This window comes from Ursus americanus, chromosome 10, assembly GCF_024610735.1.
Source record: "Ursus americanus isolate L20-20 chromosome 10, mUrsAme1.1.p, whole genome shotgun sequence".
Taxonomy (NCBI): Eukaryota; Metazoa; Chordata; class Mammalia; order Carnivora; family Ursidae; genus Ursus; species Ursus americanus.
Genome location: NC_142136.1, coordinates 56,823,414 through 56,839,433, shown reverse-complemented (window position 1 = coordinate 56,839,433; position 16,020 = coordinate 56,823,414). Strand labels below are relative to the sequence as shown.

The 16,020-nt window shown below is 34.2% G+C and overlaps 1 protein-coding gene across 5 annotated transcripts in view; it reads right to left on the bottom strand.

Moving 5' to 3' along the window:
* Positions 1-16,020, bottom strand: part of FNDC3A (fibronectin type III domain containing 3A) — a 160,841-nt gene that overhangs the window by 14,268 nt on the left and 130,553 nt on the right. For all 5 annotated transcript variants that reach the window (XM_045796822.2, XM_045796826.2, XM_045796823.2 and 2 more), the window contains 10 exons: positions 15,571-15,695; positions 15,042-15,216; positions 13,392-13,478; positions 6,683-6,821; positions 5,959-6,027; positions 4,810-4,928; positions 3,183-3,288; positions 2,920-3,095; positions 900-1,013; positions 32-181 (listed from right to left, as the gene is read on the bottom strand). In XM_045796822.2, the coding sequence (XP_045652778.2) occupies positions 32-181; positions 900-1,013; positions 2,920-3,095; positions 3,183-3,288; positions 4,810-4,928; positions 5,959-6,027; positions 6,683-6,821; positions 13,392-13,478; positions 15,042-15,216; positions 15,571-15,695 (1,260 nt within the window). The remainder of the gene's footprint in view (positions 1-31; positions 182-899; positions 1,014-2,919; positions 3,096-3,182; positions 3,289-4,809; positions 4,929-5,958; positions 6,028-6,682; positions 6,822-13,391; positions 13,479-15,041; positions 15,217-15,570; positions 15,696-16,020) is intronic.

Here is a 16,020-nt window from a genome sequence, read left to right as displayed (position 1 = left end):
GCTAGAGTAACAAGGCCCTGACCACCCTTACCTGGACTCTGCAATAATAGGTAGTTGCTGGTGAAAGTCCTTTTAATTCATAACTGAGACCAGGCCCACAGTAACACATCTGCATACTTCCTTCCACGCCTCCCCACTCCAATCGATATTCAGTGACATCAGTTCCATTACTCAAAGGGACCTTTAAATTAAGAAAAGGAAAAGGTCTTAAGTCTTGACATTGATTAAGTGGTTTTTGGGCAAAAATGTTCTTTACCTGAGCATATCAAAAACCGAACTGCTTTTGAATTTCTTTTAAAATGTTTAAGTAGAATTAAAAGTGTTCAATATTACATTTTTATTCATTAACGTCACCTGAATGTAAGACTGGTCAAAATATATAACTTTGTTTTCAATTAGGACTAAAAATATGACTGAATCACTTCAGAAAGAGAATTTTAAGGTAAATCTCCAAAGTAATTCTATTAAGTAATATAAATGTTAAATCATGTAAGGACATTTTCTTTGTTAAATTTCAAAGGAAACTGAAAATGCAATTATCATTACTGATTATTACTATGCACAATAAACACAGTGGAGATAATAAATATAAGAGAAACAGTATTATACTGATTCCTACGAATGTTTGTTCTGAACATTAATCTCACCAGCAGCTAAATATCTCAGTAATGAGACAAAGTCTTTGAAAAAAATACAAAGAACATCATGAACAAGAAACTACATACTTGTAATGCAAATATACCTCACTTAAATGCTCTGAAGAGAAAAAAAATTCACTTTTTACCACATGATTTCACTAGGACTTATTGTTTGCATAATTTAGGAGATGAAATGAAGAGCATCTCTATTCTTTTATATGAACTATTCTAATCATTTAAAGTCAATGGGAATTACGATACCTCCCAATTTACTTGTGCGCAAGTTGCAGATCTGCATGTAACTTGAGGAGGCTTGCATTGATCTGGTGGTCCAGGGGCTGTAGTAATATCACATTTTTCTGAAAATGGTCCAAACTAGAAAAACAAATATAGCCAGTGTTTTCATTTTTTACCCACTGATTGCACAGCTCTCCATAAATATTCACACATAAATAAGTAAGTGCATTATCCCTCTCCTTCAAGACTAACTGGTCGTAATATAACTCTAAAAGCAGTCACAGAAAGTAAAAAGATTTAATGATCATGGAAGTCACTGTGGGGTGTTTTTAAGTTTTAATATTTACTGTGTTTTCCTCTCTTGCTCCTTTTTCCTTCATGAACTGTTTCTGTAAGAAGGGCAGGGTATTAGGGAATTAGGTGTGTGGAATAAGTCAGAAGAAATTATATGAGTGGAGGCAAGGATGCCAATTAAAGATATGGGAGATGGTAGGCATAAATTCTATCTTAAAATTTAGAATTTTTTTTTTAAAGATTTTATTTATTTGACAGAGAGCGAGTGATTTAGCATAGCAGGGGGAATAGCAGAGGGAGAGGAAGAAGCAAGTTCTCCGCTGAGCAGGGAGCCCAATGTGGGGCCTGGGATCATGACCTGAGCCGAAGGCAGATGCTTAACCAACTGAGTCACCCAGGGGCCTCAAAATTTAGAATAGTTTTAAAAAGAGTCTAAAATGTATATTCTCTGGAAATGCAGAAAGCAAATATTTATTTAAGATGATTTTGACAAACTATCAGAATCCTGAAAATACAGATTAAGAACACTAGTATTAAAGATGCTATCCCAGAGTTTTGCAACCTTGTGAGGCTCACAAGAGGATGACTTCAGACAGGAAACAATGACTTATGTTAGAACTGCCAACAAAGTACTGACATAAATTTTATAAATAAGTTTACAGATACAGATACTGAACTCAGTTGGAGAATGGGACTAAAAATAGTACAGTTCACTAAAACATGAAATAATGGGAGATGAGAGACTTGTCACTTTAGTTTTGTGAAACTGCAATTACAGAATACGGAAACAGAATGTTACTCAATTGAGGCAAGAAACTACTGCTTTGTCCTTAGAGAACCTGCTTTAATGCAGAGATGAGGTATGTCCTGGTTGAGTGGAAAGGGCTTTGGCTCTGGAGTCTGACAACCCTGAGTCTGTGGCTTATCTCTGTCACTTCTTATTTGTGTGACTGTGGGCAAGATATTTAGCGTTTCTGAGCCCTAGCCTTCTCAGCTGTAAAATGGAGATATCACCTATTTTGTCCATTTTATGGAGATGTACAGATACATAGATAATACTTTTTAAAAAGTCTCATAAAATCAGAAATGCTTAAAATAATGAGTTTTTTTTCCTTAGGTAAAAATGGATTACAATTAGTAGCCAACTGAAAGTAAATGCTGCATGTAACCAATCTCAAAAAACTTAATTACTCTAAGTATTTCATCTTATGGTCTTATTTCTACTCTTAAACTTACTAAGTAAAACCTACTAGCACCACCTGAAAGGCAAACTTCAGCCCAGCTGAAGTCTAAAGTGTCACAAATTATATAAGTGGGGTTTGAAAATATTGAGATTCTAGAGCAATTAAGTTATCGTATACATTGACCTCTTATTTATTGATATAGACTTATTAAAAACTGTAAAATCTGGGGGCACCTGGGTGGCTCAGATGGTTAAACGGCCGACTCTTGATTTCAGCTCAGGTCATGATCTCAGAGTCCTGGGATGGAGCTCCGTGCTCAGCATGCTCTCCTTGTCCTTCTCCCTCGGCCCTCCCCTGCTCGCTCTCTCTCCCTCTGCCCCTTCCCCTGCGTTTTCTCTCTCTAAAATAAATAAATCTTAAAAAATGCAAAACACCAAAACAAAAAACAACTGTAAACTGTAAACTCTGGAATCACATGTTGAAAGCAAAATGGCTAACTAATGGGTGCATTATATATGTTATATGAAATACCACTGTGATTATAATTCAATCAGCAGTCTTCCTACCCCCATTTTGTTAGCTGCGTGTAGTCTGAAGCTGTAAGTCTTTCCAGGAAGAAGGTTGCTCACTGTACATTCTACTTCAGAACCTTGGTAAACTTCTCTCGGTTCATCTTTTTCTACAGGAGACATTTCCACACCATAGCAGAAAATGGGTGATCCACCATCGACCAGAGGGGGTCCTAAAGGTGGAAAGATTTATGTAGTTTAACAAAAGGAATATATTTAGTACTCATTTAATTAAAATTTATTACCAAAATGGAAATTACCCCATCGTAACTGTATTTCTTTTGCTTTGGGTCTACCCTGTAATCTGGGAGGGAGGCATGGGCCAGGAGGCACAGCTGGAGTCTGCACAAGTAAAGATTCAGATACCTGCCAAAACAAAAGCAATAACAAAACGAAAATGTCCCAACCAAATAATCAGATTGCTTTTGTTAAAGGCCAATAACATGAACACAAAGACTGCACTAGTAATTTAAAATTCTACTTGACTTTCAACTGAAAAGAAGTTGAAAATTAAAGTTCTAAATAAAATAAAAACCCAATTAAATCATTAAAACTCTAATTTTATAGACAAAAACACACACTATGTGACTATTATATACAAAGAAAGTTACCAGAAAAAAAACCAAAAAACTCTTCCTTTTTGTCTTTCATAATTAAACAACAACAACAACAACAAAACAACCTTCAATACATCCTAATGGACATTACTTTTGATCCTGTCCAAATGGATCCACAAATCTCTTCTAAGGAAGGATGCTTTAACATTCTGTAAACACTGTTTGCCATGTTTTCAGGAGATTTAGACTATACTTCGGTTACTTTACTGTATATTGTATTTTTAACCTAAATACTAATATGTATATATAATCTTTCCTTTTTCCTTTCCTCCTAAAAATAATTCAAAAATCAGGTAACCTTTTCCAAGTATTTGGTATGTCCAGGTATTTGGTATTATTTTAGTTTATTTAAAAAAATACATTAAGTTTTCTTTTAAAAGACTTCTCTTAAAAATACTGACACACAGTGCCATATTCCTTATCTGCACTGTATTAATTAATTACTATTCTTTCCAAGTATAAATAAAATATTTGATCATCACCTTATTCAGAAAGGTATCCTATATAGAATGTTATAATGCTGAATTAGAAAATTAGAGGCTTTTTTGGGGGCCGGTGGATTTGTTTTACCAGGAAGATTTTATTAGAGAAAATGAAGCAATTGGATCCCAAGTCTGTGGGCAGGACTTGCACTCAGTTTTTTAATACTCATATTTTCAGTACAATACTTATAAATTCATTTTTTAAAAAGCTACCTTCAAAAAAAAGAAGGTAACATTATTACATTAAGTTCTATTTGAAAATAACAGTTCTTAATGCTCCACGAAACCTATCCTTGGTTAAATTCATTAACAAAACAAAACAAAACAAAAAACCCACTCCTATTAAAAAACATACCTCTCCAGAACATTACAAATATCTCATATATAATCAATAGCACACTGAGTGCATTTTGGTTAGTGGGTCTCTAATAATAACTACCAACTTTTCTGCAATTTATTAGAATCTGTGTTTAAACAGTAAATGATATTTTATGGTTTGTCCTGATACACATAATTTATGAAGCAATCAATCAGTCTACAATTATTTCTATTTCTGTTAGGTATGGGTATTGAACATCATCCTAAAATTTATAAATTTTTCTGCAACATTTTTGTATATTTGCTTTTCCAAAGCTAAACACCAACCAGACCAGAAATTCTGGTCAATATAAAATTAATCATCTGGGTTACAGAAATTACTTTGGATACATTTCAGATTTTGAGGTGGCATCTGGTGATCCCATCTTATTTGACCCAAACTTGAAAAAAAATCTACATGTAAGTATTACCGCACTCTGTCCTCCATCGCTGATGCAGTAAACTCGTAAACGATAGAAACAACCTGGATTCAGTCGATCACAAAGATGTTCTCTAGTGGCTCCACTGTATATCATATCCCATTTGTTTCCTGTAAGGTGAAGAATTATGTTCAATCAGCTACAAGGTAATGTTTAACGTTCTGGTATCACGGACATGGCAGGTATCCTAGCTTCGCTAAGTAAGTGTTTACGTAATTTGTCAGAAATAATTTAAGCTTGCTTCGAGCTTCCTGGAGATGATCTGATTTTCTTTATGTTACAGCTTCCTAGACAAATCTGTAGGCTTTGTTGAAATGAAGTATCTCTGTAACTCTGTACAAACTTTGGCTTACGTTCATAATTTGCTTTTAATTAAGCATTTTAAATGTGTTTACTGGTCTAGTAATAACATCATAACACACAAAGAGTAGAAAGGAACCAATACCATAGGAAGTTTAGCCTTAATTAAAAGACATTCTTATTATTTTGCAGGAAACAGTTCATTGCATAGAAATAAAGACTGTTAAATGTGCGATTCAAAAATAAAGTTCATGAGGTGCAGAGAATATTACTAAAACTAGTATAATGTAAGTTAAATTTTACAAGATAATTTTTCTCTGATGTGTCTGGTTAAAAATCTAACTGAATAAACCTTCAGAAGACTTTAGATATACTGGAACTGAGCAATGCAAACAAATGAGAAAGGAAATAAAATGTAAATTTAATTATATAGGTGTACAGCAGTCTTACATTTGATTCACTGTATTTCTAGAGACTGTAACTTAAAGTGGATCATAAGAGGCAAAATACTAACTGCTATAAACAAAGGAAAAAAAATGAAAAGTGAAAGAAAAGAGATCGTATAAAATGTAAAGTCATGGAAGAGCAGAGGCAGATTGGTATAAATCTATTAATTTCTTTTTTTAAAAGATTTTATTTATTTGTCAGAGAGAGGGTGCACAAGCAGGGGGAGCGGCAGGCAGAGGGAGAGGGAGAAGCAGGCTCCCTGCTGAGCAAGGAGCCCAATGCAGGACTCGATCCCAGGACCCGGGAATCATGACCTGAGCTAAAGGCAGATGCTTACCTGACCGAGCCACCCAGGCATCCCTAAATCTATTAATTTTTAATAGTTATTCTTACCATTAGAACCTTCTGCCATCTCCACTACATATTTATTAATGGTTGCACCTCCATTGTCTTTTGGTGGGTCTATCCAAAGAAGTAAAAGTGGTATTAGGCAAAGTACATACAATTAAACAATGACAGAGATCCTAATAAACAGAATACCAAACCTAAGATTGTTAATAAAGAGAATCACCTGCAATGCTTTTTTAATTAATATGAGCATTTGATTACTGATTTTGCATTAAGTAGTGTATAAACAGATGTTCAGTAAATGTGTTTTATTATTTTTTTTCAAGTTTTATTTATGTAAGCAATCTCCACACCCAATGTGGGGCTTGAATTCACGACCCTGAGAAATCAAGAGTTGCATGCTCTTCTGACTGAGCCAGCCAGGCACCCCAACAAATGTTTAAGTGAATAAGTGATTTTCATTTCTCATGAAAGCTAGGACGACCTAGGTGACTTTAGCTATAATTTCAGTAATCATTCATTTCATGCAGTGCTATATCTCTGCTCAGAGTCTTTATCCCAAGTTCTTCCTATATCAAACATGAACTCTGTATTTGTGTGAGTCCAAAGTTTTCCACAAAAAAGATCCTCAAACAATGAATGATTCTCACATTTCCTATTGAACTTGCTTGAGCTAACAAATTTACCTAACTATCCTAAGAATTATCTTAATATTCAAATCATTTAAATTAAATACAAAAATAATGATGTACAAATATGCATTTCTTACCCCAAGTTATTTTAAAACTGTGTGAATGTATCTTTCCTTTAACTGAAGGTTTCACAGGTACTCCTGGTTTATCAGGGCACGTAGTAAATTCTACTATTTCACTTGGATTACTTTTACCTTCTGAATTGTAAGCAATAACCTGTGACATAAAATAACCAAAGACATAAAAAATTAATATTTGACACCTAAATGTAACAAAGACTTAATGAACAAAATGATGAGAGATAAATAAGCTCAAATGATAAAGTTTTCAGACTGTGATGGTTTGTTTATGTGAGATTGCTTGTCTTCAACAGGGACTTAGCATATATGGAGAATATTTAGGTATAATCCCCTTTTAGAGTCAGTTCTGGGAATACAAGTTTAAGTCTAACATTTTGGCACTAACCAAGAGTCATCACAGGAATAAGCTATAATCTGATAATACTTGATAGGCTTTGGGCTTGATTTACCTATTCTTTTACTATTCTTTGGGTTTTAAAAAGATGTCCACAAATTCTTTGAATTTCCTTTATTTAGATAAAGGCTAATTCCTCTTCCCTTTGAATTGTTCTTAATAACTTGCTTCCAATACAATGTAACAGAAATGAGAGTGTGTAGCTTCCCTACAGAGAAACCCATCTGGTAAGGAACTGAAGCTTCTGACCAATAGTCCGAGAGGAACTGAGGGCTAACAACCACTTGAGTGAACCTGGGAGCAAATCCTCCAGTCCCAGTCAAGCCTTCAGATGACTGTAGCCCTAGCTGGCATCTTGACTGCAACCTCATATAAACCCTGTATGAGAACTACCCAGGTAAGCTGGTCCTGAATTTCTGACCCACAGACCTGTGAGAAAATAAATGCTTGTTTTTTCAAGCTATTAAGTTGCACAGCAATAAACATAATTCATATCTAGGTATTTTTATATATGACTTTAGAAATTCATATATATATTTTTACCTTATCTCTTATACTGAACTTAAAGCTCCTGAAGTCAAATGTCCAATTTAATATGATTTTCTCTTTTCTAAACCTGCTTCATCTTTGCTCTCTTCCTCATCGGTGAAAAGTACCACCATCTACCTAGTTGCTCAAGTAAAAAACCTAAGAAACACCCTTGATTCTTCCTTCTCTAAACCTACAACTTAAATCTATTACCAAATCCTGTCAACTCTACCTCCACTTTTCTGTTTTCTGCTACTACTACCACCTTAGTCAAGGCTTCTTTTACTCTATCTTTTCTGAATGACTACAATATACTACTAACTAGTTTCCTAGCTTCAATTCCTTCTCTCAACCCTATTTTCTACACAACTGCCAAAGGGACTTTTTTACTTCTTAGCATAGAACCTTCCAACAGCTTCTCATTTTACTCAAAATAAAATCTAAATTCCCTATGGCCTACAATACCCTATGTGATTTCACCCCTGACTACCTCCACTTGACGGTCTTTTGCATTAGCAGTTATTTCCCATCTGAAATGTTCTTTCTGCTCTTGACATGCTAACTCCTTCTCGTTATTCAGATTTAAATGTCATTTCCAAAAACACTTCCTTGACTACCCAGTCATCTATCACCTCACCCTAATTTGATTAATCCACATAGCACTTATCACCATCTGCTATTTCCTTGTTCACTGTCTAGTCCCAACTAGAATATTGTTTTGATTACTGCTGTATTCTTAGTATTTAGAACAGTGCTTTATTATAGAATAGATGCTCAAAAAATATTGGATGAATGGATGACTCACAGATAAGATCCATTATGATATGACATGATAATATAGACAAGGATCTAAATAAATCTACCCCCAAACAACTCATGTAGTCCATGAGAACTCAGTAAAATTCAGTTTGATTGTTCAGTTTTTTTTTCAATTGTTCAGTTTTGCTCAGCCTTCCTCAGTCCTCCCATGCACTACAATGGATTTTATTTGCAGCTTTACAAACAGACTACAAAGAGGGTCAAAACACTTCTCAATGTGGTACACAGTGTTTACTTAAACCTAAAATTAGAAGAAACTATTAAAGAACAGACTCCCTAAAAACCAGAAAGATCTACTAATTATATTTTTAAGACTATATATTTTGGCACTGCCTCCTTTAGCTTTAGTTACCCATAAAGGTATTAAAGGTTATAAAGCCATATGGTTATCTCCCCACCCTCAAATTTTACAAATAATCAAAAACATTCATTCAGTCACCGCAGAGGGAGCACTGTGCTAGGAACTCCAGGTGTGGTGCACTCTTATCTTCAACAAGTTTAGAATCTTTATGCAGAAGACAGGCAAGATGTGTATCAAAAGATTTAGGTAACAGAAGAAAGATTACTAAGGCATAAAATGGTCCACAAAGGTTTTTGAAAAGGGGAATAGAAGTGATATGGGGTCTTCATGGGCAAGAGCAGTAAAAGGGCAAGCTTGGGTAAGAGAGAGAACAGAAAGCCCTGGTTATAGAGCAGAAGTGAAGAGTAAATAGTGAGCTCTCCTCAGGGAAGAATAAGTAATCAATCTGGTGAGACAGCCAGTTTAAGGAGTAAAAGGCAGTGCATTTTAAAAATGAAATGAGTCAGAATATAAAAAAATCTTATGTGAAACTAAGGAAATTGTTTTTTTTTTTTTTAGAGGGAAAGCTGTATTTCAGAAAGATTAATCTAGGTATAAAATAGAACTCAGAAGGTAATTAGAAGGTAAGAGAATAGCCTGATAACAGCACAGAAGAGATTTAGTATTCTTTAGAACAAAAATGACAACTGATAGAAGGCAACGAGATGATGTATCCAAGGGAGAAAAGGGACATAAGAACTTAGGACTAAACTTGGGCACACTTAGAATAGGGCAAAGGAGAAAGGAAGACATCGTGACACTGGACAAGATGAGGAGGAGGAAGGGAACATGTTTATGTACTGTCACTGATGCTGACATGTAAGTGTATAAGTGAATTTCAAAAATGGAAGATCGGAGAAGTTGATGGATCCAGATACTAATTGACTGATTTCTCTCCACCTGTAAAAAGACCACAAAAATAAGTAACAAGCTGCAGTGAAAGTATTTAATGGTTCTCAGCTCAAGGTACTCAGAACTTGATCTTTAGAAGCCTTGATGCTTGAAAAACTATTTTTCATGAACTTTAGGAAATAAGACATCAGTGTCCTAGTGGCCCAGAGTCATAGGGAATGGCTGCTACTAGCCTCTGAAGCCTTCAATAATAGTAAGAAATATAATTAATAATAATTATTATCATTTTAAATTTGGACAATAGGTCTTAACCCAGCTTCCAACGAACCATTTGATGGAATCAGCACTGTATGCTTGTTAACCATTCTGAATTTTAAATGATTTTAAGAATTCTGGCTGCTTTCTTATGCTTTAAATTTTTATTTTCATTTTTCTTTTATCCTTTAAATTTTTTCATTGTTCCAATTTTGTTTTAGTATTTTGAGTGTCCTAGGATTGTCTGTAGTGTAGAAACTAGAACTCTGGCATTTGGTGAAGCTGATCATATTAGAATTTTATGTTAATCATATCCTTATTGTTTGTTCTTTACAAACAGTAATATACTATCTAGTCATTGCTTTCTGGATTACAATATTTTGCTGCTTTTGCTTAGTATTCTAAGATTTCTTTAGTGTTAAGACTTTATTTTGACATGGTTTGCTTGAAAGAGGAGCCCCGCAATGTCAAACTAGAAAAGAAAGACTGAGACAGTAATAGGATGTAATGATTCAAAAGCCTCTCAGTTGGCACCCAGCACAAGGCAGAATCAAAATGTCTGAGTTTCTACAAGACTTCACACAGTCATCATTTTCTATTTCCTAATATTTTTTTCCTCGTACAGATCAGTGGTTCTCAAATTTCAGCAAGCATGAGAATCACTTGGAGAGTCTGCAGAAACACAGATTGCTAGGCCTTATCCTGGAACTTTTGATCCAGCAGAACTGAGGGGGCCAGAAAATTTACATTTCTCCCAAGTTCCCAGGTGATGCTGATAGAATGGTCTGATGATCACACTTGGGGAACTACTACTCTAGGTTCTTATCACTATTTAAATTTATTATTTAATAAGCCTGCATATAATCTCTTCCTATAAGCCAGTGATTTGTTAAGAGGTTGTTTAGAGACATATTGTTTTCCTATCCCCTCTCTAGTTACTTGGGGGTACTTTTTTAAAAGCCTACTGTCTCCTTGGAGATTCTGACTGTATACCCTGCAATTTGAATGTGACTGTCACAGTGAGAAATTTTAAATAAAAATTTGTAATTTTTTATAATAGTGGATCATGAGAAATTTAATTCCTATATGTGTATATAACATTTTTGTCTCTATGTGGCAAAAACACCATGGTGTTACATGACAGAATTCTAAGAATTTTAATACATTTACCAAATTATAAAGACCTTAATATTTTCCCCTTAGAAAATGTTGTTAATCATTTTCTAATCATTACTGACTAATCCTAACAATAATCATTTCTGAAGCAAAATACAATCCAACATCATCATAAGAGGAAAACTGAATGAATGTACTTACTTCTTAGGTATTTTATATATCTTGTAAATATGAAAACTCTATTTGGAAACTAAAATCACTCAGTGTTATAAGTTTTAAAAATGAAGCTAATATATAAGACAAAGCATAATAAATATAATTATTATGCTCTCCATAATCAAATCTCTCATTAAAAATTTTCTAAGGTTCTCAAGGAATAAAATTTATCTTTGCTTTTTAATAGTGAAAACAATTTACAGTGGCTTCTATCATTTATTTGAAATGATTTGCTTAAACAAGCACTGAGAGTAAAATTCCAATGTTGAATTATCAACTAATAAGCATCTTGTATTTTTAGAAAAACTTCTGTACAAAAAAATGTAGGCTGGCTTATATTAACTGGTATATTGATTAATTCAAGCACTGTCTCCAAATAGCAATGTATATCCCTGATGCTATACTAAGAGAGATACAGAATTTCAGGAATCTCCCTAGTAGATGAATTTTCAAAGCCTGCTACTGCTTCAAGTGAGCAAGAATGATATGTATAGTCTCCATGCCTCAAGCAAGCAATAAATGATATGTACAATCTCTCTGCTTTACACCTGAAATAATTCAGTGTAAAGGCCAACAGGTGGGCTAAACAAGGCAAGTATCTGTGCTAGGGGATAGGTGGTTTGGCTGGAGACAGAAGCATTCGTCTAGTAGGAACTCAAGCACCCTGAATAGAAATTTATGGGAGGGCAGGAATTTGTTCCATAAACCAAATATAATGAATATAACTGGGGCAAACTTTCTTGCTGATGACGAAGGGAGCTAGAAATAAGAAAAAGGAGAAAATTAGAATTAACCTGTGGTATTGGATTGAAATTGCAGGTATGTGGTGTAACCTCATGGTTTAAAAAAAAAAATATATATATATATATATATATACATATATATAAATACAGATGTAAATATGTTTGTGCATATAAATTTTGTGTGTGCACACACACATAAAATACATACATACATATAGTTCATAGCTCTGTCCACTGAGAGGGTGTCCAGAAGTAGCAAAACTGTTACAGCAGTAAATACACTTATCTCCCAGATTTTGGTTTCTAAATACCACTGTCCACTAAAAAGACCCAGGCGCTTTGAGAAACAACCAATCCCAAGGCTGAAGAAAGGAAAGCACAAGATGAGACTGGAATATCATGTACCAGAAAGGAAAGGCCCAAAGAATGATGGGGAACACATTTCAAAAGGATCTGTAAGCCAGCCTGAAGGGGGTCCTAAATCAGAACCAATTTGAGTCTCACAATTGATAATCAATGTAACAAAAATAACCCACTCAGTAAACAGGAATCCATGAGTTCATACTAACATAAATGAGAAAAGAAAGCTTTTCTTTATAGTATAATGCCAACTAGTAAATGCAGAAGGAATGATAAAATTAAAAAAATCACCACTTGGCAGCTATGAATCAGTAATAATTGACTCACACAAGAATGATCAATGGGTTAAAACCAGGAGGTGAAAATTTGACAAAAAACCAAGATGTTTACATAGTATTTACAAAATACTTATTTTGTAAGGGAAAAAGAAAGGGAAAAAGAAAACCTTACAGTGAAGAAGCATGGTAGATACAACCTTTATCAAGTGACTACCAGTAATGAGACAAACTGAATTGTGTACCATTTGATATAATGTACTTAGAAAATGAAAGCATTACTTTTTCAGATATTGTGGACAAAAAAGCATATTCTGAATGTGTTTAACAACATCCACATTTTAGAAGATGTTTGTTCACATTATACAAATAAAAGGTCCCATAAAACATTAAAATTGATTTGAATTTAAATACATATACAGTTTGACAAACAATGTTACACAGTAAGAAAGTAAAGCATTGCTCATTAGAAAGGCTGAAACTATTTTAATTTTAATTTAATTTTTAAAATTTTAATGTTTTTTTGAGAGCAAGTGACCAAGTGGGGAGAGGCAGAGGGAGAGAGAGAAACCCAAGCAGGTTCCACACCCAGTGCAAGGCACCCAGTGCAGGGCTCGATCTCACAACCATGTTATCATGACCTGAGCCAAAATCAATATTTGGATGCCCAACTGACTGAGTTACCCGGGTGCCCCAAGGCCAAAACTATTTTAGATTTAAAACCAAGGAGTGAGGTATGTACTTAGCTTTAAAACAACAGGAACAACAAGAACAACAAATCAATCTTTTAAGGGCTTTCAAAGCTTACCTTAAATTTATACTTCGTACTACGTCTGAGATTCTTCACTGTATAAGCAAGATCTTCTCCATCATACTTAGGCTTAAAGCCATATCCCTGGAAAGGGAAAATAAGCCTTTCTTAGGTGTCTAACAGCAGAAATATGGGGAATAACAAATATGTAAAAAGACCCAGGTCTTCATCTTCTACTGTGTACAAGGTGATTAATGCTCCATTAAGTGTAATCCTCACCTTGATACTTCTATCTTGAATGGACAGATCCAGTTTCCAGAAACGCTAAGGAATGTTTGAAGGGGGATGGAGAACTCATTCTCCATAAATACAGTAACCAAGAAAACATCTTTGTGTTGAGGGTAAAGTCAGTCAATGGTAACTTCACCATCAGGAAGCACAACTCTAAAACTAACAATTTCCTAGACAGATGTTGCAAGAGCTAAACAGAACTATAACTATTAAACATATTTAATTTGCACTGTGTTTAAGTAAATAAATAAATGGCTGGCTGTGCTGGCAGGTAGGGATGTCACTTAGGTATTAGATTGCTATTTATAGCTCCAGGGACAATGCCTCACTATTTTCCCAATGTTATTTTTAAAAGCTGACATATAATTCACACACTGTAAAATTTCCATTTTAAAGTATGAAATTCAATCACTTATAGTTTATTCACAAGGTTGTGCAACCATCATTAAATTCTTAATTCTACAATGAAGCCTGTACTTTATTTTTTGGTTAGCAGTCACTTCCCCTTTTCTCATCCATTAATATAATTTCTGTCTCTATGGACTTGCCTATATCCATAATAAATGGAATCACATAATATGTGGTCTTTTGTGACTGGGTTCCTTCACTTAGCGTAATGTTTTCAAGGTTCGTTCACGTTGTGACATGTGTTAGTACTTCATTCCTTTAGATGGCTCAATGATATTCCATTGTATGGATATATCACACTTTGTTTATCCATTCATCAATTAATGGACATTTGGGTTGTTTCTACTTATTGGCTATTATGAATAATGCTATAAACATTCATGTACTATTACTGTATGAGCATGTATTTTCAATTCTCCTGGGTATATAGCTGGGAGTGGATCAATGCTATTTTTGACTCAAATTGGTTTAAAGTAGCTCTGAAAAGCTATGAAACTACGTAGAGCTAACAGAAGACACCCTAACTCATGTTGGCTCCATTCTAGCTCATAGGAGACAAGCCACTGGAAACCTGATTCTGGCGGCACTGTATAGTGTCATGTGAAGCTCTTCATACCTCCTGTGGTGCTTGGGAAAGCAGTTTATGAACATAGCTGGAAAAGGTGGACATATTATTTCCTTATTTTTTACAGCTGCTTAGGCTAAAGGGCTGTGGTGATCTTCCCTTCTCTTTATTTTCCCTAAAACATATACATTTAAAATACAGTATGCTATTCGTATGCACAAAATATATACAAACACACATAAAAAACAAAACCCCCTCTTACACATCAAGAAAACAAAAGACTGAATTCTTCCTCACTCCCAATTCCTCTGAAATGATAACCAACCAAGGACTCAAAGGACCTAGGGAAGGATCTAACTATTATGGCACTATTTACTTATAAGAATTGATGCTACCTGAAATAGGTTTTAGACACTCTACTTAGAAGACATATTCATACTTACCGAAGTTTCTTCCTCCATCTCTAAAATGTAGGAAATTCCTTCATCTGATGGTGTTCCTGAGGGCTTACTCCATTGTAAGGATAACCAAGTAACACCAGCCTTAATTAATACAGGACTCGCTGGCATAGAAGGGGCACAGCCTGAAGTGTAATATAAGACTTCTTCACTAAAACCACTGTTGAAACAAATGGTTTTTAAGAACGAATGAAAAAGAGTTGTTTTTATATAAAGCTAAAGAAAATTTGATAATGACATTTTTTTGAAAGTAACAATTTTGGTAACTAATTATAATCCAAATAATATATCTTGGATTTGATAGTATTTTTACGGTAATCAGATCAGAAACCTAAAAGTGAATTAGTATTCTTTTAAAACTGAAATTTATGTAACTAACACCTTCTCTTACAGCTTTTGCTAGGCTAGTAACACACCTTTACTATGCCAACATAAACTAAAGCAGAATTTTTAGTAGATAATTTATATAAGTGAAGTTGACTAAATAATATATTTATATTAAAATATATCTTACCTTGTGCCATACTCATTTTTGGCTGACAGTCTAAATTTACAACCCATTGCTGGTGACAGTTTAGTAATTTTAAATTGCTTCTGTAAGCCCATATAACACTGACAAAATTCTCCATTTCCTTTTCCCTAAAAAAAATGGCTGATTATTATGTATCATGTACATTATTGTAAAAAGATAAATCCACATAATTCCTGCTTGATGAATAATAACATATTAGCTAGTGTACATTAAAAGTCATCTTTATTACATGAATCATGGATCTCAAGAGAAAGTAGAGATAACACACATCTTTTAAATGATACTTACTGTTCATTAAATGCAGAATTTACAAACTAGAAAGCAGGTATCTTTGTACACCTTCTTAAACTAAGTACCCTGTTTTAACTGATGCTAAATCTTCTCTGGCTTTAGTAAAAGAAACTCTTTCCATGTATGGACCCCACAATCTCT